The following is a 24,994-nucleotide window of genomic DNA, read 5'->3' on the forward strand; positions in this document are numbered from 1 at the left end:
TTTCATGCGAATATTCTTAAAATCCTCATAAAAACAATGCATTTTCCCACCAGAGATGTTTCCATCAAATTGGCTTGTTGAAGATAAAAGGCTGTGCATGCTGCACAAAAAAATACATTTTGCAGTTAAATTCCCATGTACCAAATAAAACATTTGTTTAATGGGTTTCCATCGCATTTTCAACTCTACTGATGGTTTTCTAACAATTTGTTTTTGCCATTATATAGCGAGTGTGCCCACTCTGGTCTTGGCACCTGAGCTCTATCCATCCCATGGTTTCCCAAACTCGGTCTTTTTTTTAAAACTATCCCCTGTAATTATTAATATGTAAATAAATTGACAGTTATGACGGAAGCCTGGAGTTTTTTTTTCTTCTAGGTGTTAAAATATTCCAACAAATCAGGACGATAACAGGCTACAATGATAACTCGATCTTGGTTCCCAAGTTTCTAATCCATATTAAACCATATTTTGTATAGTGTCGCCATAATATTTCATTTGTGGACGTGTGATCATAATCATTAGGATATTTTAGGGATCCGCAGTAAAAAACGTCCTTAATGCCACCCAGCCTTCAGATGTGAGCTAAACAGCGCACTTGCACTTGATATGCGTTTTTAGCCTATGAATGAGAAAGTGAACTTGTCATTTCCAAACGTTTAGCTCAGTTGTATGCCGCTTTGCGATCTATTAACAGCAAGGGTTGCATTAAATAGGCGCAAAAAAATGTTATGATGCATTTGGCGATGTTCAATTAATTCGTAAACAATAATTCACTGAAAGTTGATAAATGTAGGCTCTTCATAGGCTATATAGGCTATGCGCAGCACATCAGTTATTGTTTTCTTGCTAAAATCATTAGCAACACCTGTCAAACTCAGACATTTCTCTCAAAGGACTGGGATGTCGATTCGCACAGGACTAGTATTATCAGAGGACTTTGGAGTTTGCAAAAAACAGTTGGTTATTCTGGCTGGAATTGTTAGTCTCCTGCCTTGTAAAAATGCAATATGATGGTTACTCTATAAATATTTGCGCATAAAAGCGTCTCCACCGACATTTCTCGCATAATTCATTTTACCAACAGACTTATTCTTGGCCTTGTCATGAGGTCAGATAAAATGTAAATGTGAGAGCATGTGACTAAAATTTAATTTTTAACTTGATTATCGATGTGGGTGTTACTAAGGCAATTAGTCAATGTTGTGACATGGGTATTATTAGGACATTCAAATATCATCTTTATATTTCAAGATAAGGCACTGATGCCCAACAACTATACTGACATGGACTAAGCAGTGGGTTATGCTGAGTCATTTCCTCTACTTTTCATTTCAACATGTCATTCAACAGCTGAACATTATACTATTATACCATTCTTGAGGATGGTGAGATTGCCACCAACATACAGTGCATTCGGAAAGTATTCAGACCCCTTGACTTTTTCCACATTTTGTTAGGTTACAGCCTTATTGTAAAATTGATTAAATATTTTTTTCCCTTAATCTACACACAATACCCATAATGACAAAGCAAAAACAGGTTTTTAGAAATGTTTGCACATTTACAAAAAATAAAAAACGGAAATGTAACATTTACATAAGTATTCAGAACCTTCACTCAGTACTTTGTTGAAGCACCTTTGGCATCGATTACAGCCTCGAGTCTCCTTGGGTATGATGCTACAAGCTTAGCAGACCTGTATTTGGGGAGTTTCTCCCATTCTTTTCTGCACAGCTATTTTCAGGTCTCTCCAGAGATGTTAGATCGGGTTCAAGTCCGGGCTCTGGCTGGGCCACTTAAGGACATTCAGAGACTTGTCCCGAAGCCACTCCTGCGTTGTCTTGGCTGTGTGCTTAGGGTCGTTGTCCTGTTGGAAGGTGAACCTTCGCCCCAGTCTGAGGTCCTGAGCGCTCTGGAGCAGGTTTTCATCAAGGATCTCTGGACTTTGCTACGTTCAACTTTCCCTCGATCCTGACTAGTCTCCCTGCCGCTGAAAAACAGCCCCACAGTATGATGCTGCCACCACCATGCTTCACTGTAGGGATAGTGCCAGGTTTCCTCCAGACGTGACGCTTGGCATTCAGGCCAAATAGTTCAATCTTGGTTTCATCAGACCAGAGAATCTTGTTTCTTATGGTCTGAGAGTCCTTTAGATGCCTTTTGGCAAACTCCAAGCGGGCTGTCATGTGCCTTTTACTGAGGAGTGGCTTCAGTCTGGCCACTCTACCTGATTGGTGGAGTGCTGCAGAGATGGTTGTCCTTCTGGAAGGTTCTCCCATCTCCACAGAGGAACTCTGGAGCTCTGTCAGGGTGACCATCAGGTTCTTGGTCACCTCCCTGACCTTATGTAGACAGGTGTGTGCCTTTACAAATCATGTCCAATCAATTGAATTTACCACAGGTGGACGCCAATCGAGTTGCAGAAACATCTCAAGGATGATCAATGGAAACAGGATGCACCTATGCTCAAGTTCGAGTCTCATAGCAAAGGGTCTGAATAATTATGTAAATAAGGTATTTCAATTTTTTTATATATAAATTAGCGACACAAAAAAGAAACGTGTTTCTGCTTTGTCATTATGGGGTATTGTGTGTAGATTGATAAAAAATATATTTTATCAATTTTAGAATAAGGCTGTAACGTAACAAAATGTGGAAAAAGGGAAGGGGTCTCAATACTTTCCGAATGCACTGTATTTAGGCATAGTTAAGGGAAGTGTTTGGAAAGTTGCAGTGTAGTATCTTTCACTGAGGTTATTTGTGCATATTTGTGTGATCATTGTTATCCCAGTGGATGTTGGTTATTAATTGGAATTCTGAATTTGGTTGTCATTCACCACAGTTTGACTCAAGACTTAACCCGTTGCCATGTCAAATCAAATCAAATCAAATCAAATCAAATTTTATTGGTCACATGCGCCGAATACAACAGGTGCAGACATTACAGTGAAATGCTTACTTACAGCCCTTAACCAACAATGTGGACTCTCAAGATTAGGGTAAACATAATTTCTGCTGGCCAGAGAAAGATGTCCCAATTATGCACAAATGCATGCATTTCTTTAGTTCAATATGTTATAATTTGTGTTCTTATTTACTTCAATGTGTTCTAAAGTAACTTCATTTTATTCAAACTTCCTGATGGTGTAACTGCAAGCAAGAATTCAAACATTAGAAGACTAACTACACTTGTGAGCACCAGGGTCGTTCCACTTAGACCCTGCCCCTTGGTTGAGGGTGTAAGGATGCTGAAGATGGAAATTTCCATCACTGGAGAGTCATTGTTCTCCATCTTCTGGGATTTCCCCCCTGATGTCACTTAGTCTGGACTAGCAGATGGTGTTATGATCGAGGTTTGGTTTGCAATGTTGGGGTCTGCATGGAATGCCCCTGCCCTTCTCTCTAAAATTCTTAAGTGTCTATCTGGCTCTTGGCCCACCGCCTGAAATCTCAAATGAGGGTGCAAACACAACTTCTTGATGTGAAAACATACAATAAAACAATATTGTGTATCAGAGGTGTTTGCTTTCACCACCATGTTTTCACACAGAGTAGATGAACGGAAGGAAACAAGGGTGTGAATGAATCAGAGGTGTTTGCTTTCACCAGCATGTTTTCACACAGAGCAGATGAAGGGAAGGAACAAGGGGGCGAGAATGCCACTTTAATACTGTTAGCTACCCACTCCTACTAGTGTGATGATGACATTTATTAAATTCTAATTATGCCTAGATTTTGATCTGACAGCTAACTAACGGATGATAATAATGAATGGACTTGGGTCAGAGTGCAAATTAATGTCAACCAATACCTGTATATTCCTTAAACTGCAACATTCAGCTTTAGAAATTTGACCAAAACCAACTAACCACTCCTGAAGCCATTGAGGTATTAGTTGCCAGATCTTGTCATTCCTGCCCACCTCACTACCACGGGATAAAGGCCAAAGAATCCATAATGATCCACATGGGCGTTTGAGGTGGGACAATTTGGTACCCTAGCTGTACCCTTTATTTCTGTATAGTTGTATAATGTTAGTGGGGCATATTACTTTGTTTTAATGTTACTCCTTAATCACTATGATAAATATAATAGTTTTCTTGAGTATACTTTTAACAAATCTGAGATTTACTTTGAAGCGCAAAGTGTAGCAATACAGGTGAAATCAGTTATTGACACAGACCTGATGGCGTAGCAGGAAGATTGGAATGCTGTGAACCAAGACGTAGTGAGTTCAAATCCCAGGTGAGGACATGATGAATATGAATATCTGTTTAAATGAACATGCATTTGGATAGTATTCAGACTTTTTCCACATTCTGTTAGGTTACGGCCTTATTCTAAAATTGATTAAATAAATACAAATCCTCATCAATCTACACACAATACCCCATAATGACAAAACGAAAATACCTTATTTACATATGTATTCAGACCCTTTCCTATGAGACTCGAAATTGAGCTCAGGTGCATCCTGTTTCCATTGATCATCCTTGAGATGTTTCTACAACTTGATTGGAGTCCACCTGTGGTAAATTCAATTGATTGGACATTATTTGGAAAGGCACACAACTGTCTATATAAGGTCCCACAGTTGATGGTGCATGTCAGAGCAAAAACCAAGCCATGAGGTCGAAGGAATTATCCGTAGAGCTCCGAGACAGGATTGTGTCAAGGCACAGATCTGGGGAAGGGTACCAAAACATTTCTGCAGCATTGAAGGTCCCCAAGAACACAGTGGCCTCCATCATTATTAAATGGAAGAAGTTTGGAACCACCAAGACTGTTCCTAGAGCTGGCTGCCTGGCCAAACTGAGCAATCGGGAGAGAAGGGCCTTGGTCAGGGAGGTGACCAAGAACCCGATGGTCACTCTGACAGAGCACCAGAGTTCCTCTGTTGTCGAAGTGGGAGAACCTTCAAGAAGGACAACCATCTCTGCAGCACTCCACCAATCAGGCCTTTATGGTATGGCCAGATGGAAGCCACTCCTCAGTAAAAGGCACATGACAGCCCGCTTGGAGTTTGCCAAAAGGCACCTAAAGGACTCAGACCATGAGAAACAAGATTCTCTGGTCTGATGAAACCAAGATTGAACTCTTTGTCCTGAATGCCAAGCGTCACATCTGGAGGAAACCTGGCACCATCCAGCATGGTGGTGGCAGCATCATGCTGTGGGGATGTTTTTCAGCGGCAGGGACTGGGAGACTAGTCAGGATTGAGGGAAAGATGAACGGAGCAAAGTACAGAGAGATCCTTGATGAAAACCTGCTCCAGAGCACTCAGAACCTCAGACTGGGGCGAAGGTTCACCTTCCAACAGGACAACAACCCTAAGCACACAGCCAAGACAATGCAGGAGTGGCTTCGGGACAAGTCTCTGAATGTCCTTGAGTGGCCCAGCCAGAGCCCGGACTTGAACCTGATTAAACATCACTGGAGAGACCTGAAAAAAGCTGTGCAGTGACGCTCCCCATCCAACCGACAGAGCTTGAGAGGCTCTGCAGAGAAGAATGGGAGAAACTCCCCAAATCCAAGTGTGTCAAGCTTGTAGCATCATACCCAAGAAGACTCAAGGCTGTAATCGCTGCCAAAGGTGCTTCAACAAAGTACTGAGTAAAGGCTCTGAATACAAATATGTAAATTGGAAAATTGAAAACATTGTATGTTAAAAGCACTGCGAGTGTGTAACTAGTTCCACAGCTTTTCTTAGATGCCAAAATTATAATTTGTAGTTGAATGAACATATGAGACAAATTGAGCAAACACATCATTTTAAGTTGACTGAATTTTTGACTACGTTTTTGCCTACATTTCCTCATGTTGGAGCTAAGTTTGGCATGCTAGTAGATACCCATAGACTTCCATTCATTGCGCCAATGCTAGTTAGCATTGACTTGCGAGACAACCTCTAACTTCCTTCATACTGGACACAGAGACATAAAAATGGTATCATCTGACTCTGAGGAAGTAGAGAAAGGGCATCATTGCCAGAATCGCGAAGTATCCCTTTAAGTTCCGAGAATACTTTGACTGAAAAGTTGAGTAAAAAAAAAAAAGGGTTTAGTTGAAACAACTAGATATATATATATTTTTTAACAGTGTATGCTGGCCACATGGATGACCTAGAGTAGTCTTGCTGTGTTCACAACAGACTCTGTGCCCTTTGCAGAGGATAAGTCAATCAATCAAATGTATTTATAAAGCCCTTTTTACATCAGAAGTTGTCACAAAGTGCTTACACAGAAACCCAGCCGAATACCCCAAAGAGCAAGCAATGCAGATGTAGAAGCTCTGTCGCTAGGAAAAACTCCCTAGAAAGGCTGAAACCTAGAAAGGAACTAGGCTCTGAGGGGTGGCCAGAGAGAGCGAGATGGGAGACAGTGATGTGTGAATGTCATGCGATGATGTGATTGTGAATAGATTGCATACATGCCTGGACCGGTGACCCTAATGTGGAGTCCTATCCTCACCTACCATTATTAAACGCAAAGAATGTGTTTCAGAGGGCAGTCCAATCAGGGATGAGATAGCATTATTTCGGTGAGAGGTAGGGCATTGGATGGAAAGTGAAAGTAAAAACCCGTGACATGTAGAAGCATGTTTTTTTAACAGGCTCTGCACCTCATGTGGATCTGCTGCTGGAGACGACCAGGTTCGCAATTCATATTTGCACATTTTGGAGAGCTGGGGGCCAAAGAGGGCAAAGAAAGGGAGGCTTCCGTTAGTTTCCAAAATTCGCTTTGGTCTGAGACGGGGGTTTTGTCACTGACAGGTTTAACGCACGCGTTGTTTCCCAGATTTAAGTCATTTGTGTGGAGCATGTATGCTTTTGATCGCTGCTGCTGCTGGTTATTCTGAAGATACTGGAGTGCTGAAGTGACGAGTTTCAGTGGAATTACAGGTGCGATCGTGCAGGTTTGAAAATGGAATTGCGATTTGTAACGCGTTGCGCAAATATTGGATCTGCTGCGCTGCATAGGCTACTACTGCGCTGCCCACTTTTGTTATATGGTCTTACATATTGTTATTAAAAGATAATAAGTAAGACTAACAGGCTATTACTGAATATTGGAAACCCGAAGGTGCTCTTTTGATATTGTAGGCTATATGGCTAAATAATGAAGACCCCTGGGATCCATCCATCCATTGGATAGATAATGTAACCTTCCCCCTCATTATTTAGAGGCATGTTGCGTTGTTATTTGTCAGTGTATGCCGACCATATTATGCTATGCATTTTATTTTTATATACAGTACCATGTGTGTCCAGACATGTGTAATTTATTTTGGCACTGCCCTCCACTTTTCTACAAGTTACATCTATGATGTGTGATACATTTTCTTGATATCAATTTTATAATAATTATCCGTAATTTTTTTTTTTTTACTGATCATGGAAATTCACGTGAATGAATAATCACATCATTCACATTTGGGGTGTACTCAGACCCAAATCTAGATTGCAAATTAATTATTAATAGATTGTATCACTGATATATTAATCTTACTTAACACCATGTATTTATAAGTCTGTAATAACCGTATTACATTGGCTTTACTGCAAGTGAATATGCGTTATAGATTCATTATTCGAATTATTATTTAATTGAGAAAGATGGCAGAGCATTTACAGCCATTTATTGAAATAATTGCTGGTTAAGTGAGGGAAAGTCATTCCTAGAGTGGAGTTCTTTATGCACTGGTTTTGGCAATGCAGTACTTCAAACTTCAAACTCAGCTAATGACCCATGTCTCCTTTTACATTTACATCATTTAGCAGACTTTTTGACATAAAGTGGTTGGTGGCCCTAAATGTACACACAGGTGTGTCTGCCATCAAATATCAGCTTAAACTGTACATTGCTTATTTCCTGTCCTTTCAACCTCAAATGCTCTGACAAGGCCGATATATAAAGCTTAATAAAGAGCAGTGATACTAGCAAGAGCACTATGCGGGTTTCTTCTTTTTTCTCTGTTCTTTCAACCTGACAAGAGTACTGTTTGTTTGTAGCTATTCAGGAAAAAAAACGAATTAATACCAGTGAAGAAAGTGAATGTTGAAATGTCTAAAAATACCTGTCTGTGTTGCTGTTACAGGCTAACAAGAAGCGAAAAGGGTCTGGAGGTGCTCTCGAACAGTCTGAGGCTTCCAGCGTGTTTAGACAGGGACCTCAGTTGGAGCATGGTCCGGCCAACAGCCTGGCTCCTGGGTGGGCTATTGGGTAAGAGAAGTGCTGTGGTGCATGTGCATGTGTGAAGAATTGGGGGGCTTGCGGATATCACGCTGATCTACAGCAACTGCCCTGGGAACTACGTATCAGGCCAAAGGCTAGAGTCTTCTTGACATATTGTTGGGAAAGAATCAAGCTTCCAAATGTAGTGGGAACAGAACTGAGATGATGTGTAGTGGTAGTTTAGTTTGACATCATCAAGGTTATTCCTGGTTTCATTAATAAGTTATGCTTTTGTTGCAATGGGCACGGTGAGACTACATCACATCAACCACTTATACGTTTATAAGTTTAAAAGCTAAGATGCCCTTAATAGTGTGAGGAAGCACATCTGTCAGTTGATTTAAGAGATAATAGTCGTCTCTGTAAACTGAAGAACTATTACCATAAATCATCACAGACAAACAATGTATATTTCAAAGAGCTCAAGCTAGAAAGTGCAAAGGAGAGAGACAGTAGAAAATGTCTATGGGTTTAATTACTTCCTATCTCAGATAGAGAGACCACAAACAATAGGTATTGCGTAGGTCCGGTTTCTGTTGCAAAAAAAAAGATAGTGGTTAAACCTTGTTGTCTTTGTATCTAACCACCTCCTGTAACAGAGAGAGAGAGAGACACATACAGGAGTAAAAGAAAGATACGAAGAACGTATAATTATTGAAAGCAAGAGAGGGGGGTGGGGTGAGTGAGGTACAGTGGGGAAAAAAAGTATTTAGTCAGCCACCAATTGTGCAAGTTCTCCCACTTAAAAAGATGAGAGAGGCCTGTAATTTTCATCATAGGTACACGTCAACTATGACAGAAAAATTGAGGAAAAAAAATCCAGAAAATCACATTGTAGGATTTTTAATGAATTTATTTGCAAATTATGGTGGAAAATAAGTATTTGGTCACCTACAAACAAGCAAGATTTCTGGCTCTCACAGACCTGTAACTTCTTCTTTAAGAGAATCCTCTGTCCTCCACTCGTTACTGTCAAAAGAACCGATGTGGATGTGGTGGAGGAGTCAGGCGCAGGACACAGAGGATTCGTCCAAAAGACTTTACTAGTCCAAAGTGCAACAAAACAATACACGACCTCGAAAACAAACGGAGGCGAGGGAATTACGCAACATGCGTAAAACAATAAACAAAACTAACAGAGCGCAAACACGCAGCTCCGCACGACAGGCAAACAACAACACACAATCTAACTAATACAAAACAGGGAACTTATAGGACACGTAATCAGAACACAAACAGACACAGGTGTACAAGACAGACTAAAGCAATCACACCACGAAACATACAACGGTGGCAGCTAGTACTCCGGGGACGGCGAACGCCGAAGCCTGCCCGAACCAGGAGGAGGAGCAGTCTCGGCCGAAACCGTGACAGTACCCCCCCCTTGACGCGCGGCTCCAGCCGTGTGCCGACCCCGGCCTCGGGGACGGCCAGGAGGACGCGGACCCGGGTGCGTGGGATGCCCACGGTGGAACTCAGTCAGGAGGGATGGATCGAGGATGTACCTCCTAGGCACCCAGCACCGTTCCTCCGGACCGTACCCCTCCCACTCCACGAGATACTGGAGACCACTCATCCGGCGCCTCGAGTCCAAGATGGTCCGGACCCTGTACGCCGGGGCCCCCTCGATGTCCAAAGGGGGCGGAGGGGTCTCTCCTATCTCATCTTCTTGGAGTGGGCCAGCTACCACCGGCCTGAGAAGAGACACATGGAACGAGGGGTTAATATTTTTGTATTCAATAGGCAGTTGTAACCTGTAACACACCTCGTTCAATCTTCTCAGGACTTTGAAGGGCCCCACAAACCGCCGACCCAGCTTCCGGCAGGGCAGGCGGAGGGGCAGGTTTCGAGTCGAGAGCCAGACTCGATCTCCCGGTGCGTACACCGGTCCCTCACTGCGGTGGCGATCGGCGCTCGCCTTTTGTTGACGGATGGCCCGCTGCAGATGGACATGGGCAGCGTCCCACGTCTCCTCCGAGCGCCGAATCCACTCGTCCACCGCAGGGGCCTCGATCTGGCTCTCGTGCCACGGTGCCAGGACCGGCTGATACCCTAAAACACACTGGAAAGGTGTTAAACCGGTGGAGGAGTGGCGGAGAGAGTTCTGGGCCATCTCGGCCCAGGGGATATACCTGGACCACTCCTCCGGCCGGTCCCGCCAATAGGACCTCAAAAACCTACCCACATCCTGGTTGACTCGTTCAACCTGCCCATTGCTCTCTGGGTGGTACCCCGAGGTAAGGCTCACCGAGACCCCCAAGCGTTCCATGAACGCCCCCCAGACTCTGGAGGTAAACTGGGGAACTCGGTCAGACACAATATCCTCGGGGACCCCATAGTGCCGGAACACGTGGGTAAATAGGGCCTCGGCGGTCTGTAGGGCAGTAGGGAGACCCGGCATTGGGAGGAGACGACAGGCCTTGGAAAACCGATCCACAACGACCAAAATGGTGGTATTCCCCTGGGAAGGGGGTAGGTCGGTCACAAAATCCACCGAGAGGTGGGACCATGGTCGTTGTGGAACGGGCAGGGGATGTAACTTACCCCTGGGCAAATGTCTAGGCGCCTTACACTGGGCGCACACCGAGCAGGAGGAGACATAAACCCTCACATCCTTAGCTAACGTTGGCCACCAGTATTTCACGCTAAGGCAGTGCACTGTCCGGCCAATACCTGGATGTCCAGAGGAGGGTGATGTATGAGCCCAATAAATAAGACGATCACGAACCTCGAGCGGAACGTACTTCCGCCCCACAGGACACTCGGGGGGAGTAGGGTCGGCACGCAGTGCCCGCTCGATTTCCGCATCGACCTCCCATACCACCGGAGCCACCAGACAAGACTCCGGCAGTATGGAAGTGGGCTCAATGGACCTCTCCTCTGTGTCATACCGCCGGGACAGGGCGTCTGCCTTACCGTTCTGGGACCCTGGGATGTATGTGATCTTAAAAACAAACCGGGTCAGGAACATGTTCCACCTAGCCTGACGAGGGTTCAATCTCCTAGCTGCCCGGATGTACTCCAGGTTACGGTGATCGGTCAGAATGAGGAAAGGGTGTTGAGCCCCCTCAAGCCAATGCCTCCACACCTTTAGGGCCTGGACTACAGCTAACAGCTCCCTGTCCCCAACGTCATAATTGCGCTCCGCCGAGCTGAGTTTCTTAGAGTAGAACGCACAGGGGCGGAGCTTAGGTGGCGTGCCGGACCGTTGTGACAGGACTGCCCCAATACCGGTCTCGGACGCGTCTACCTCTACTTGGAATGGTAAAGAGGGATCCGGATGCGCCAGCACCGGGGCCGAGGTGAACAGGTTCTTCAGTTTGACAAATGCCCTGTCCGCCTCAGCTGACCACTGCAGACGAACCGGACCCCCCTTTAACAGGGACGTAATGGGCGCTGCAACCTGTCCAAAGCCCCGAATAAACCTCCGGTAGTAATTAGCAAAACCCAAGAACTGCTGCACCTCTTTTACAGTGGTTGGAGTTTGCCAATTACGCACGGCCGACACACGGTCTACCTCTATCTCCACACCAGACGCGGACAACCGATAACCCAAAAAGGAGACGGACTCCTGGAAGAACAGGCATTTCTCTGCCTTGACATACAAGTCATGCTTCAACAGTCTTCTCAACACTCGGCGCACCAGGGCTACATGCTCGGCTCGTGTAGAAGAGTACACTAGGATGTCGTCGATGTACACTACCACACCCTGCCCATGCATGTCCCGGAAAATCTCGTCAACAAAGGATTGGAAGACTGAAGGAGCATTCATTAGCCCGTATGGCATGACGAGATACTCGTAATGACCCGAGGTGGTGCTAAATGCCGTTTTCTATTCATCCCCCTCCCTAATGCGCACCAGATTGTACGCGCTCCTGAGATCCAACTTTGTGAAGAACTGCGCTCCGCGTAATGACTCCGTCATAGTCGCAATCAGTGGAAGAGGGTAACTGTACTTAACCGTGATCTGATTGAGACTACGGTAATCAATACACGGGCGCAAACCCCCGTCCTTCTTCTTCACAAAGAAGAAACTCGAGGAAACCGGGGAAGTGGAGGACCGTATGTATCCCTGTGCCAAGGACTCGGCTATGTAAGTCTCCATAGCCGCTGTCTCCTCTTGAGACAGGGGATACACACGGCTCCGCGGAAGAGCCGCTCCTGTTTGGAGATTTATCGCACAGTCCCCCTGTCTATGAGGTGGTAGCCGTGTTGCCCTCGTCTTGCTGAACACGAGTGCTAAGTCCTCATACTCAGGGGGAATGCGCATTGCGGGCACTTGGTTCGGACTCTCAACCGAGGTCGCCCCTAAGGAAACACCTAGACATCTCCCTACACACTGGGCAGACCACTCCATAAGAGCCCTCTGTTGCCACGCAATGGTAGGATCATGGGTGCTTAACCAGGGAAGCCCCAACACCACGGGGTACGCAGGAGAGTCAATCAGATAAAACTGAATGATCTCCTCATGACCCCCCTGCGTCGTCATAGTAAGTGGTGCTGTGACTTCTCTGATCAGCCCCGACCCCAACGGCCGGCTGTCTAAGGCGTGGACAGGAAAGGGGGCTTCTACCGGCCGAAGGGGAATTCCAAACCTATAACAAAATGCCCGATCAATAAAATTCCCAGCTGCGCCTGAATCTACTAGCGCCTTATGCTGGGAATGAGGTGCCACCTGTGGAAATCTCACAGGAATACTCATGTGACCAACAGAAAGCTCTGGGTAAGTGGGGCGCCTACTCACCTGAAATGACTCCCCAGTGCGTGACCTGTTGTCCCCTCTCCCAGGAGACCCTCCCCAGCACCTGACCGCGGTGTGTCCTCCACGGCCACAGTTGGTGCAGGGGGTGGCCCCCCTCGGGTTCTCTCTCCTCCTCTCTCTAGCGCCAGCACCCCCGAGCTCCATGGGAATCGGCTCGGAGGTGCTGGAGGGTGGAATGGTCGGCCCCCACTCGGGACGTCCGCGGGTAGCCAGCAGGGTGTCGAGACGTATGGAGATGTCCACCAACTGGTCGAATGATAGGTTGGTGTCCCTGCAGGCCAGCTCACGACGAACGTCCTCTCGTAGGCTGCACCGGTAATGGTCGATGAGGGCCCTCTCATTCCACCCCGCATCCGCCGCTAGCGTCCGGAACTCCAGTGCGAACTCCTGTGCGCTCCTCTTCCCCTGTCGGAGGTGGAACAGGCGCTCCCCCGCCGCTTTCCCTTCAGGTGGGTGATCGAAGACAGCCCTGAAGCGGCGGGAGAACTCCGCGTAGGTGATGGTAGCGGCGTCTATTCCCCTCCATTCGGCGTTGGCCCACTCCAACGCCTTGCCGGATAGACAGGAGATGAGGGCGGAGACGCTCTCGTATCCCGAGGGCGCTGGGTGTATGGTAGCCAGGTAGAGTTCCACCTGCAGGAGGAACCCCTGACACCCGGCTGCAGAACCGTCATATGCCCTCGGGAGCGAGAGCCGAATGCCACTGGGTTCCGGTGCTGAGAGAGGAGGACTGGCCGTTGGTGATGGGATGGAGTAAGAAGGCGTAGGCACCTCTCCAGTCACCAACCGGCGCAGAGTGTTGGACACCTCGTCCATGGCGGCCCCAAGTTGCCGGATCATGGTGTCTTGATGGCTGATCCGCTCTTCCAGCGACTTGGGTGCCGCCGCTACTCCTGCTGACTCCATAGTAGGTGTGTTGTTCTGTCAAAAGAACCGATGTGGATGTGGTGGAGGAGTCAGGCGCAGGACACAGAGGATTCGTCCAAAATACTTTACTAGTCCAAAGTGCAACAAAACAATACACGACCTCGAAAACAAACGGAGGCGAGGGAATTACGCAACATGCGTAAAACAATAAACAAAACTAACAGAGCGCAAACACGCAGCTCCGCACGACAGGCAAACAACAACACACAATCTAACTAATACAAAACAGGGAACTTATAGGACACGTAATCAGAACACAAACAGACACAGGTGTACAAGACAGACTAAAGCAATCACACCACGAAACATACAACGGTGGCAGCTAGTACTCCGGGGACGGCGAACGCCGAAGCCTGCCCGAACCAGGAGGAGGAGCAGTCTCGGCCGAAACCGTGACAGTACCCCCCCCTTGACGCGCGGCTCCAGCCGTGTGCCGACCCCGGCCTCGGGGACGGCCAGGAGGACGCGGACCCGGGCGCGTGGGATGCCCACGGTGGAACTCAGTCAGGAGGGATGGATCGAGGATGTACCTCCTAGGCACCCAGCACCGTTCCTCCGGACCGTACCCCTCCCACTCCACGAGATACTGGAGACCACTCATCCGGCGCCTCGAGTCCAAGATGGTCCGGACCCTGTACGCCGGGGCCCCCTCGATGTCCAAAGGGGGCGGAGGGGTCTCTCCTATCTCATCTTCTTGGAGTGGGCCAGCTACCACCGGCCTGAGAAGAGACACATGGAACGAGGGGTTAATATTTTTGTATTCAATAGGCAGTTGTAACCTGTAACACACCTCGTTCAATCTTCTCAGGACTTTGAAGGGCCCCACAAACCGCCGACCCAGCTTCCGGCAGGGCAGGCGGAGGGGCAGGTTTCGAGTCGAGAGCCAGACTCGATCTCCCGGTGCGTACACCGGTCCCTCACTGCGGTGGCGATCGGCGCTCGCCTTTTGTTGACGGATGGCCCGCTGCAGATGGACATGGGCAGCGTCCCACGTCTCCTCCGAGCGCCGAATCCACTCGTCCACCGCAGGGGCCTCGATCTGACAGGACGACAGGCAAACAACAACACACAATCTAACTAATACAAAACAGGGAACTTATAGGACACGTAATCAGAACACAAACAGACACAGGTGTACAAGACAGACTAAAGCAATCACACCACGAAACATACAACGGTGGCAGCTAGTACTCCGGGGACGGCGAACGCCGAAGCCTGCCCGAACCAGGAGAAGCAGTCTCGGCCGAAACCGTGACAGTTACCTGTATTAATGGCACCTGTTTGAACTTGTTATCAGTATAAAAGACACTTGTCCACAACCTCAAACAGTCACACTCCAAACTCCACTATGGCCAAGACCAAAGAGCTGTCAAAGGACACCAGAAACAAAATTGTAGACCTGCACCAGGCTGGGAAGACTGAATCTGCAATAGGTAAGCAGCTTGGTTTGAAGAAATCAACTGTGGGAGCAATTATTAGGAAATGGAAGACATACAAGACCACTGATAATCTCCCTCGATCTGGGGCTCCACGCAAGATCTCACCCCGTGGGGTCAAAATGATCACAAGAACGGTGAGCAAAAATCCCAGAACCCCACGGGGGGACCTAGTGAATGACCTGCAGAGAGCTGGGACCAAAGTAACAAAGCCTACCATCAGAAACACACTGCGCCGCCAGGGACTCAAATCCCGCAGTGCCAGACGTGTCCCCCTGCTTAAGCCAGTACATGTCCAGGCCCGTCTGAAGTTTGCTAGAGTGCATTTGGATGATCCAGAAGAGGATTGGGAGAATGTCATATGGTCAGATGAAACCAAAATATAACTTTTTGGTAAAAACTAAACTCGTCGTGTTTGGAGGACAAAGAATGCTGAGTTGCATCCAAAGAACACCATACCTACTGTGAAGCATGGGGGTGGAAACATCATGCTTTGGGGCTGTTTTTCTGCAAAGGGACCAGGATGACTGATCTGTGTAAAGGAAAGAATGAATGGGGCCATGTATCGTGAGATTTTGAGTGAAAACCTCCTTCCATCAGCAAGGGCATTGAAGATGAAACGTGGCTGGGTCTTTCAGCATGACAATGATCCCAAACACACCGCCCGGGCAACGAAGGAGTGGCTTCATAAGAAGCATTTCAAGGTCCTGGAGTGGCCTAGCCAGTCTCCAGATCTCAACCCCATAGAAAATCTTTGGAGGGAGTTGAAAGTCCGTGTTGCCCAGCGACAGCCCCAAAACATCACTGCTCTAGAGGAGATCTGCATGGAGGAATGGGCCAAAATACCAGCAACAGTGTGTGAAAACCTTGTGAAGACTTACAGAAAACGTTTGACCTGTGTCATTGCCAACAAAGGGTATATAACAAAGTATTGAGAAACTTTTGTTATTGACCAAATACTTATTTTCCACCACAATTTGCAAATAAATTCATTAAAAATCCTACAATGTGATTTTCTGGATTTTTTTTCCTCATTTTGTCTGTCATAGTTGACGTGTACCTATGATGAAAATTACAGGCCTCTCACATCTTTTTAAGTGGGAGAACTTGCACAATTGGTGGCTGACTAAATACTTTTTCCCCCACTGTATATGGATAACTGATGTTTGAGCTCCTGACTGTATATACAGATTGTGCGGTGAGGCATATTCCTAGTCCTTTGTGAAGTGTGTTGTGAGGTCTTGGAGACTTTGCTGACTCTGAGTCTCTATACAGCCATCTGCATCCAAGCCCTGGACCACAGTATCTAACCACACAGTGATCAACAACAGACAGGCTCTGGACTGCATGTCACCACTCATTCTGCCCCCGGCTATGTACAGTCAGAGCTAGTTACTCCTGAGAAAAAATACCCTTTTGTCTAAATAGGCACTACTGTCTCAATCTGAGTTTAGACCACAGGACCAAACCAAACAATCCTGTGTTCCCAAACATAATAGCAAAAATGTTCCGCTGACCATGACTGTGTATTGGATGTCTCCTGCCCTTGACCATATGACCACATGCAGATTATGGTCAGTGGTGTAATGGAGTTCACCCACTTTATTTTTTTTGCCCAACAGTTTACCCACCTGCATTGAAAGTATAGGGAGCGCAACTTTTTTTTCCACTGCGACAGGCAATTTTTTTACATTTACATTTTAGTCATTTAGCAGACGCTCTTATCCAGAGCGACTTACAGTTAGTGAGTGCATACATTATTTATTTTTTATACTGGCCCCGCGTGGGAAACGAACCCACAACCCTGGCGTTGCAAACGCCATGCTCTACCAACTGAGCTACATCCCTGCCGGCCATTCCCTCCCCTACCCTGGACGACACTGGGCCAATTGCGCGCCGCCCCATGGGTCTCCCGGTCGCGGCCGGCTACGACAGAGCCTGGATTCGAAACCAGGATCTCTAGTGGTACAGCTAGCACTGCGATGCAGTGCCTTAGACCACTGCGCCACTCAGGAAACTTACCTGAGTGGCGCAGTGGTTTTTACCACTACAAAAGCTGCTATCTAGAACCTAAAAGGGTTCTTTGGCTGTCCCCATAGGATAACCCTTTTTGGTACTAGGTAGAACCCTTTTTGGGTTTCATGTAGAACCCTTTCTACATGGAACCCAAAAGGACTAAACCTTGAACCCAAAAGGGTTCTACCTGGAACCAAAAAGGGTTCTGCTATGGGGTCAGCCGAATAACCCTTTTTGAACCCTTTTTTCTAAGAGTGTACATCACTGATTGTGGTGAAGCGCTTTAGAGGAGATTACTGTTGTGTGAAAATAAAGGTGTTTACTCAGTATTGTAATCTGGCTCAGCTGAGGCTCTCTCTTAGATTGGTGTATTCTCATTGAGATAATGAGTCTGATGGAAAGAAGAGGTCATATTTCAGCATAATTAATTTTAGCACAGCAGCCAGCCAGCCAAAGAGGTCTAGCTAGGAGCTATGGTCTGTCTTTGCACTGTGACAGATGTCTCAACGTCTTTACTCATCTGAGTTCAGTTCACACACCATTATACCACTTCAATGGTGGTAAAAAAAGTAACAAATAATAATTCCCCCATCAAATTAGTGCACTAGGCCTTTATTACTCCGGTATGAGCAGAGAAAAATAATTGTCTACAGGAGGGTAGCTATCCAGGAACAGGGTTGGAGAGCCCTGTATTATATTATATTTATGTTGTGCCCCCTGTAGGTTTGATGTGGGTAATACCTGTTTTGATGACACCCACAACAATTGCCCAGTGCACGTCGTTGAAGACATTGGAAACAAAACTCACCGACAGAAGACGTAATATGGTAAGAAGGGTACAGGATATTAAGACAGTGACTTGCAAGTTTGGAATATGAATGAAATTAGACACACATTAGGGAATACTAGTGTGTGGATTACTGCACAGAAGAATTACATTGAAAGTTGATGTATGTGGAAAAGAGATTAAAGGTGGTATTTTTGTACAAACAATCTGACACCAAAGTCTTTCCTGTCTTTTTAACAGAGGCACAATTTCCCCATTAATTACACCATCAGAGTTCACTTTGAGGAAGTCTTCAAACTTAGCAATATCAGCAGACTAGTGAGTTCCTCCCTTTGTTTCCTAACCTTTATCATTATCACTCATCTAACTTGTTCAGTCAAATGAAAAATTTACATGTCAAACCATCCACTCACTCACCCTTCGTCTACTTTGCTTCCTTATTCTCCTTCCTTTATCTTCACTCTTCATTCTTATCACCCCATACATCTCTATCTGTTCCTCCTATCCCACTCCCCACTATGTCACTTCTTTATCTATTTTCTGTGTCCCTCCAGAGGGTGAGGGTAGTGGATCTGGAGGAGGGGGACCTACAGGATGTGTGGCTGTTGGTCAACCAGGAGGTGTTGAAGAGGATCTTGAGGGTCCTGCCAGAGAGACATCCCTCCTACAAGTACACCGCCGATCTGGAAGACCTCTTCAGGAAGGTCCAGCAGGTGTTCCCACCACAGAGTGATGAGGTGTGTAAGACCGGCTATAGTGTCACTGTCACTGCCCTGCCCATCTCTCTGTGTGGACAAACTTAACTCATAATGGTCATGTACTGTATGTAAATCTCTCAGAAAGAGCCACCAGAGCGAATAGAGGATATCTACAATAGAGTGAAGGAGCCCGACTCAAAAGGGTGGAGGTTCGTGACCCCCAAATCCCTGTTGGATAACTGCTATAGGACAATGCACTGTCTCTTCAAAAACTGCTTTCCCAGTGAAGATGGAGAGCAAGACTGTGAGTTCACTTCATTCCCTTACTATACTTCCTGTCTTCATTTACCTCTTACATCTGCCCTAACCTCTCTATGTTGGCATTTTCCCCAGGAACACAAACCTACTCAACTGGTTTGGCATGTTTTGTTAATTGTGTCTCTTTAGTGTCTGTAGACACTATGTTGTTCTTATTCAACACTGTTTGAAGAGAGACTGTTGTCAATGCCACAGGTAACCATGAGGTCTCTGCCTTAAAAGGAGAGGGATTGGACAGGCCTGTCAATATCTACTGTTAGCCTGTTTATGAATCATTTACACATCCTATATAGGTTAACACATGACTGTATAATTCGCTTTTAACTACACAGGTTAATTGCATCAGCACCTCTTAAGGTTTATCTGTTCCTTGTTTTACAGAGAGATCAGTAGAGTTGTTGAGGCTAGAGCACATCTGTTAACAATTTAATAGAAGGCCTTACATATGGAAAACGTAAGGCATGAAGGAGTAAAAAGCACTCGTGCAGAACATATATTAGAAGAAAAAATAGCAACAACGTTGTAACACAAATATTGGATTGGTTTAGTGCTTACATCATGGCTAGGACGTTCAAAGCAGGCCCAAAAAAGTTTAATGAAGTGTCATTGATCATTCAAAATAGTTGGTATGCTTTTATCAGAAATATTTAGACATGATTTTAAGATGATTGATCTCAGTCACTTGAACTATTTTCTTCCCTCAGATTGTAGCACTCCTCACTGGCGGAAGGGCAGAAAGAGACAACTACAGGAAACCTGAGGAGGACGCTATTTCTAAACACTGCTAATATACACTGAGTGTAAAAAACATTAAGTACACCTTCTTAATATTGAGTTGCACCACACCCCTTTTTGCCTTCAGAACAACCTCAATTCGTCGGGGCATGGACTCTGCAAGGCGTCGAAAGCGTTCCACAGGGATGCTGGCCCATGTTGACACCAATGTTTCCCACAGTTGTGTCAAGTTGGCTGGATGTCCTTTGGGTGGTGGACCATTCTTGATACACACGGGAAACTGTTGAGCGTGAAAAACCCAGCAGCATTGTAGTTCTTGAGACAAACCGGTGCGCCTGGCACCTACTACCATATCCTGTTCAAAGGCACTTAAATATTTTGTATTGTCCATTCACCCTCTGAATGGCACACATACACAATCCATGTCTCAATTGTCTCAAGGCTTAAAAATCCTTCTTTAACCTGTCTCCTCCCCTTTATCTACACTGATTGAAGTGGATTTAGCTAACACGTGACATCAATAAGGGATCATAGCTTTCACCTGGATTCACCTGTTCAGTCTATGTCATGGAAAGAGCAGGTGTTCATAATGGTTTGTATACTCAGTGGCTTGCGGAAGTATTCACCCCCTTGGCATTTTTCCTATTTTGTTGCTTTACAACCTGGAATTAAAATGGATTTTAGGGGGTTTGTATCATTTGATTTACACAACATGCCTACCACTTTGAAGATGCATTTTTTTGTGTGTGTGAAACAAACAAGAAATAAGACAAAAAAACAGAAAACTTGAGTGTGCATAACTATTCACCCCCCAAGGTCAATACTTTGTGGAGCCACCTTTTGCAGAAATTACAGCTGCAAGTCTCTTGGGGTATGTCTCTATAAGCTTGGCACATCTAGCCACTGGGATTTTGGCCATTCTTCAAGGCAAAACTGCTCCAGCTCCTTCAAGTTGGATGGGTTCCGCTGGTGTACAGCAATTTTTAAGTCATACCACAGATTCTCAATTGGATTGAGGTCTGGGCTTTGACTAGGCCATTCCAAGATATTTAAATGTTTCCCCTTAAACTACTCAAGTTTTGCTTTAGCAGTATGCTTAGGGTCATTGTCCTGCTGGAAGGTGAACCTCCGTCCCAGTCTCAAATCTCTGGAAGACTGAAACAGGTTTCCCTCAAGAATTTTCCTGTGTTTAGCACCATCCATCATTTCTTAAATTCTGACCAGTTTCCCAGTCCCTGCAGATGAAAAATATCTCCACAGCATGATGCTGCCACCACCATGCTTCACTGTGGGGATGGTGTTCTCGGGGTGATGAGAGGTGTTGGGTTTGCGCCAGACATAGCGATTTCCTTGATGGCCAAAAAGCTCAATTTTAGTCTCATCTGACCAGAGTACCTTCTTCCATATGTTTGGGGAGTCTCCCACATGCCTTTTGGCGAACACAAAATGTGTTTGCTTATTTTTTTCTTTAAGCAATGGCTTTTTTCTGGCCACTCTTCTGTAAAGCCCAGCTCTGTGGAGTGTACGGCTTAAAGTGGTCCTATGGACAGATACTCCAATCTCCGCTGTGGAGCTTTGCAGCTCATTCAGGGTTATCTTTGGTCTCTTTGTTGCCTCTCTGATTAATGCACTCCTTGCCTTGTCCGTGAGTTTTGGTGGGCGGCCCTCTCTTGGCAGGTTTGTTGTGGTGCCATATTCTTTAAATATTTTAATAATGGATTTAATGGTGCTCCGTGGGATGTTCAAAGTTTCTGATATTTTTTTATAACCCAACCCTGATCTGTACTTCTCCACAACTTTGTCCCTGACCTGTTTGGAGAGCTCCTTGGTCTCCATGGTGCCGCTTGCTTGGTGGTGCCCCTTGCTTAGTAGTGTTGCAGACTCTGGGGCCTTTCAGAACAGGTGTATATATACTGAGATCATGTGACAGATCATGTGACACTTGATTGCACACAGGTGGACTTTATTTAACTAATTACTTCTGAAGGTAATTGGTTGCACCAGATCTTATTTAGGGGCTTCATAGCAAAGGGGGTGAATACATATGCACGCACCACTTTTCCGTTATTTATTTTGTGAAGTTCTTTTTTTCATTTCACTTCACCAATTTGAACTATTTTGTGAATGTCCATTACATGAAATCCAAATAGAAATCCATTTAAATTACAGGTTGTAATGCAACAAAATAGGAAAAACGCCAAGGGGGATGAATACTTTTGCAAGGCACTGTATGTCCAACGTTGCAGTTGATCTGTATGTCATACCCCTCCCTGTGAAGTTCTGATGTAGTTGCACCAACAGTATACCCTGAAAACTATTACCAACGGTATGCAACCCAAACTTCATCTGTCGCTATGGACGCCACAGTAAATAGAGTTGAAGTCGGAAGTTTACATACACTTAGGTTGGAGTCATTAAAACTTGTTTTTCAACCACTCCACACATTTCTTGTTAACAAACTATAGTTTTGGCAAGTCGGTTAGGACATCTACTTTGTGCATGACACAAGTCATTTTTCCAACAATTGTTTACAGACAGATTATTTCACTTATAATTCACTGTATCACAATTCCAGTGGGTCAGAAGTTTACATACACTAAGTTGACTGTGCCTTTAATGGCTTTAGAAGCTTCTAATAGGCTAATTGACATAATTTGAGTCAATTGGAGGTGTACCTGGGGATGTATTTCAAGGCCTACCTTCAAACTCAGTGCCTCTTTGCATGACATCATGGGAAAATCAAAATAAATCAGCCAAGACCTCAGAAAAAAGATTGTAGACCTCCACAAGTCTGGTTCATCCTTGGGAGCAATTTCCAAACGCCTGAAGGTACCATGTTAATCTGTACAAACAATAGTATGCAAGTATAAACACCATGGGACCACGCAGCCGTCATACCGCTCAGGAAGGAGACGCGTTCTGTCTCCTAGAGATGAACGTACTTTGGTGCGAAAAGTGCAAATCAATCCCAGAACAACAGCAAAGAACCTTGTGAAGATGCTGGAGGAAACAGGTACAAAAGTATCTATATCCACAGTAAAACGAGTCCTATATCGACGTAACCTGAAAGGCCGCTCAGCAAGGAAGAAGCCAATGCTCCAAAACCGCCATAAAAAAGCCAGACTACGGTTTGCAACTGCACATGGGGACAAAGATCGTACTTTTTGGAGAAATGTCCTCTGGTCTGATGAAACAAAAATATAACTGTTTGGCCATAATGACCATCGTTATGTTTGGAGGAAAAAGGGGGAGCTTGCAAGCCAAAGAACACCATCCCAACCGTGAAGCACGGGGGTGGCAGCATCATACTGTGGGGGTGCTTTGCTGCAGGAGGGACTGGTGCACTTCACAAAATAGATGGCATCATGAGGAAGGAAAATTAAGTGGATATATTGAAGCAACATCTCAAGACATCAGTCAGGAAGTTAAAGCTTGGTCGCAAATGGGTCTTCCAAATGGACAAGCATACTTCCAAAGTTGTGACAAAATGGCTTAAGGACAACAAAGTCAAGGTATTGGAGTGGCCATCACAAAACCCTGACCTCAATCCTATTGAAAATATGTGGATAGAACTGAAAAAGCATGTGCGAGCAAGGATGCCTACAAACCTGACTCAGTTACACCAGCTCTGTCAGGAGGAATGGGCCAAAATTTACCCAACTTAATGTGGGAAGCTTGTGGAAGGCTACCCGAAACTTTTGACCCAAGTTAAACAATTTAAAGGCAATGCTATCAAATACTGATTGAGTGTATGTAAACTTCTGACCCACTGGGAATGTGATGAAAGAAATAAAAGCTGAAATAAATAATTCTCTCTACTATTATTTTGACATTTCACATTCTTAAAATAAAGTGGTGATCCTAACTGACCTAAGACAGGGAATTCTTCCTAGGATTAAATGTCAGGAATTGTGAAAAACTGAGTTTAAATGTATTTGACTAAGGTGTATGTAAACCTCCGACTTCAACTGTACATTCCCTGTGGACTTTGCAGCTTTATCCACTCGCTGTTATTATCTCAGCTTGCCTACAGTTTTTTTTAAACTTATCATTCTTTGCCTCCTATGTTGTATACTACTTTGAAAGAGATATTTGATAGTTTTCATATGTGTACTTATAATATATTGTCTGCTGATGTTTATGTTCTGTGTTTTGATTGTGGGTTCTACATGTGTTTAGCCAGTTGTATGGTATAGCGCAGGTGGCTATGCTCAAGCAGAGAGCTACACAGTATGCCATTTCTATTTCTATACTTTTCTATTTTTTGCAATCTGGTAAAACTTGTTGGTGACAGGTATTAGCAACTGTTGCCAATATATACAAGAATAAGAACAGAACACAAACATAGCTACTTTCAGGACTGTTGTCGTCCTCTGTTGCTCAGTTTTTAGAGCATGGCGCTTGCTATGACAGGATAGTGGGTTTAATTACCGGGACCACCCATACTTAAAATGTATGCACACATGACTGTAAGTCACTTTGGATAAAAGCGTCTGCTAAATGGCATATACTGAACAAATATATAAACGCAACATGCAAGAACAGGGACATTTTCAGCTTCCAGGAATTTACAGATCCTTGCGACATGGGGCAGTGCATTATCATGCTGAAACATGAGATGATGGCGGCGGGTGAATAGCACGACAATGGGTCTCAGGATCTCATCACGGTATCTCTGTGCATTCAAATTGCCATCGATAAAATGCAATTGTGTTCATTGTCCGTAGTTTATGCCTGCCCACACCATAATCCCACCACCACCATGGGGCACTCTGTTCACAACTTTGACATCAGCAACCGCTCGCCCACACAACGCCATAAACGTGGTCTGCGGTTGTGAGGCCAAATTGTGTAGAGAAATTAACATAAAATTCTCTGGTAACAGCTCTGGTGCACATTCTTGCAGTCAGTATGCCAATTGCACGCTCGCCTTTTATTGTCCCCAGCACAAGGTGCACCTGTGTAATGATCATGCTGTTTAATCAGCTTCTTGATATGCTACACCTGTCAGGTGGATGGACTATCAGGGAAAATGAGAAATGCTCACTAACAGGGATGTAAACAAATGTGTGCACAAA

The 24,994-nt window shown here is 45.3% G+C and overlaps 1 protein-coding gene across 1 annotated transcript; it reads left to right on the forward strand.

The window, feature by feature from the left end:
- The first annotated feature begins 6,597 nt into the window (after positions 1 to 6,597).
- On the forward strand, positions 6,598 to 20,970 carry LOC311136765 (interleukin-34-like). The gene is made up of 7 exons (XM_084171037.1): positions 6,598 to 6,655; positions 8,101 to 8,225; positions 18,102 to 18,205; positions 18,406 to 18,483; positions 18,720 to 18,902; positions 19,005 to 19,167; positions 19,886 to 20,970. Exons 2-7 carry the CDS (start codon positions 8,186 to 8,188, stop codon positions 19,939 to 19,941), a joined length of 624 nt encoding a protein of 207 aa, XP_084027163.1. The 5' UTR covers positions 6,598 to 6,655; positions 8,101 to 8,185; the 3' UTR covers positions 19,942 to 20,970.
- Positions 20,971 to 24,994: the final 4,024 nt, after the last annotated feature.

This window comes from Coregonus lavaretus (genome assembly GCF_964263955.1).
Source record: "Coregonus lavaretus genome assembly, chromosome: 11".
Lineage (NCBI taxonomy): Eukaryota > Metazoa > Chordata > Actinopteri > Salmoniformes > Salmonidae > Coregonus > Coregonus lavaretus.

Bases quoted from the DNA above. Each gene is read 5' to 3' on its own strand.
- LOC311136765 (XM_084171037.1), top strand. From the start codon at position 8,186: ATGGTCCGGCCAACAGCCTGGCTCCTGGGTGGGCTATTGG. The intron at 18,484-18,719 runs GTGAGTTCCTCC...GTGTCCCTCCAG, and splicing joins TTAGCAATATCAGCAGACTA to AGGGTGAGGGTAGTGGATCT. The intron at 18,903-19,004 runs GTGTGTAAGACC...TAAATCTCTCAG, and splicing joins TCCCACCACAGAGTGATGAG to AAAGAGCCACCAGAGCGAAT.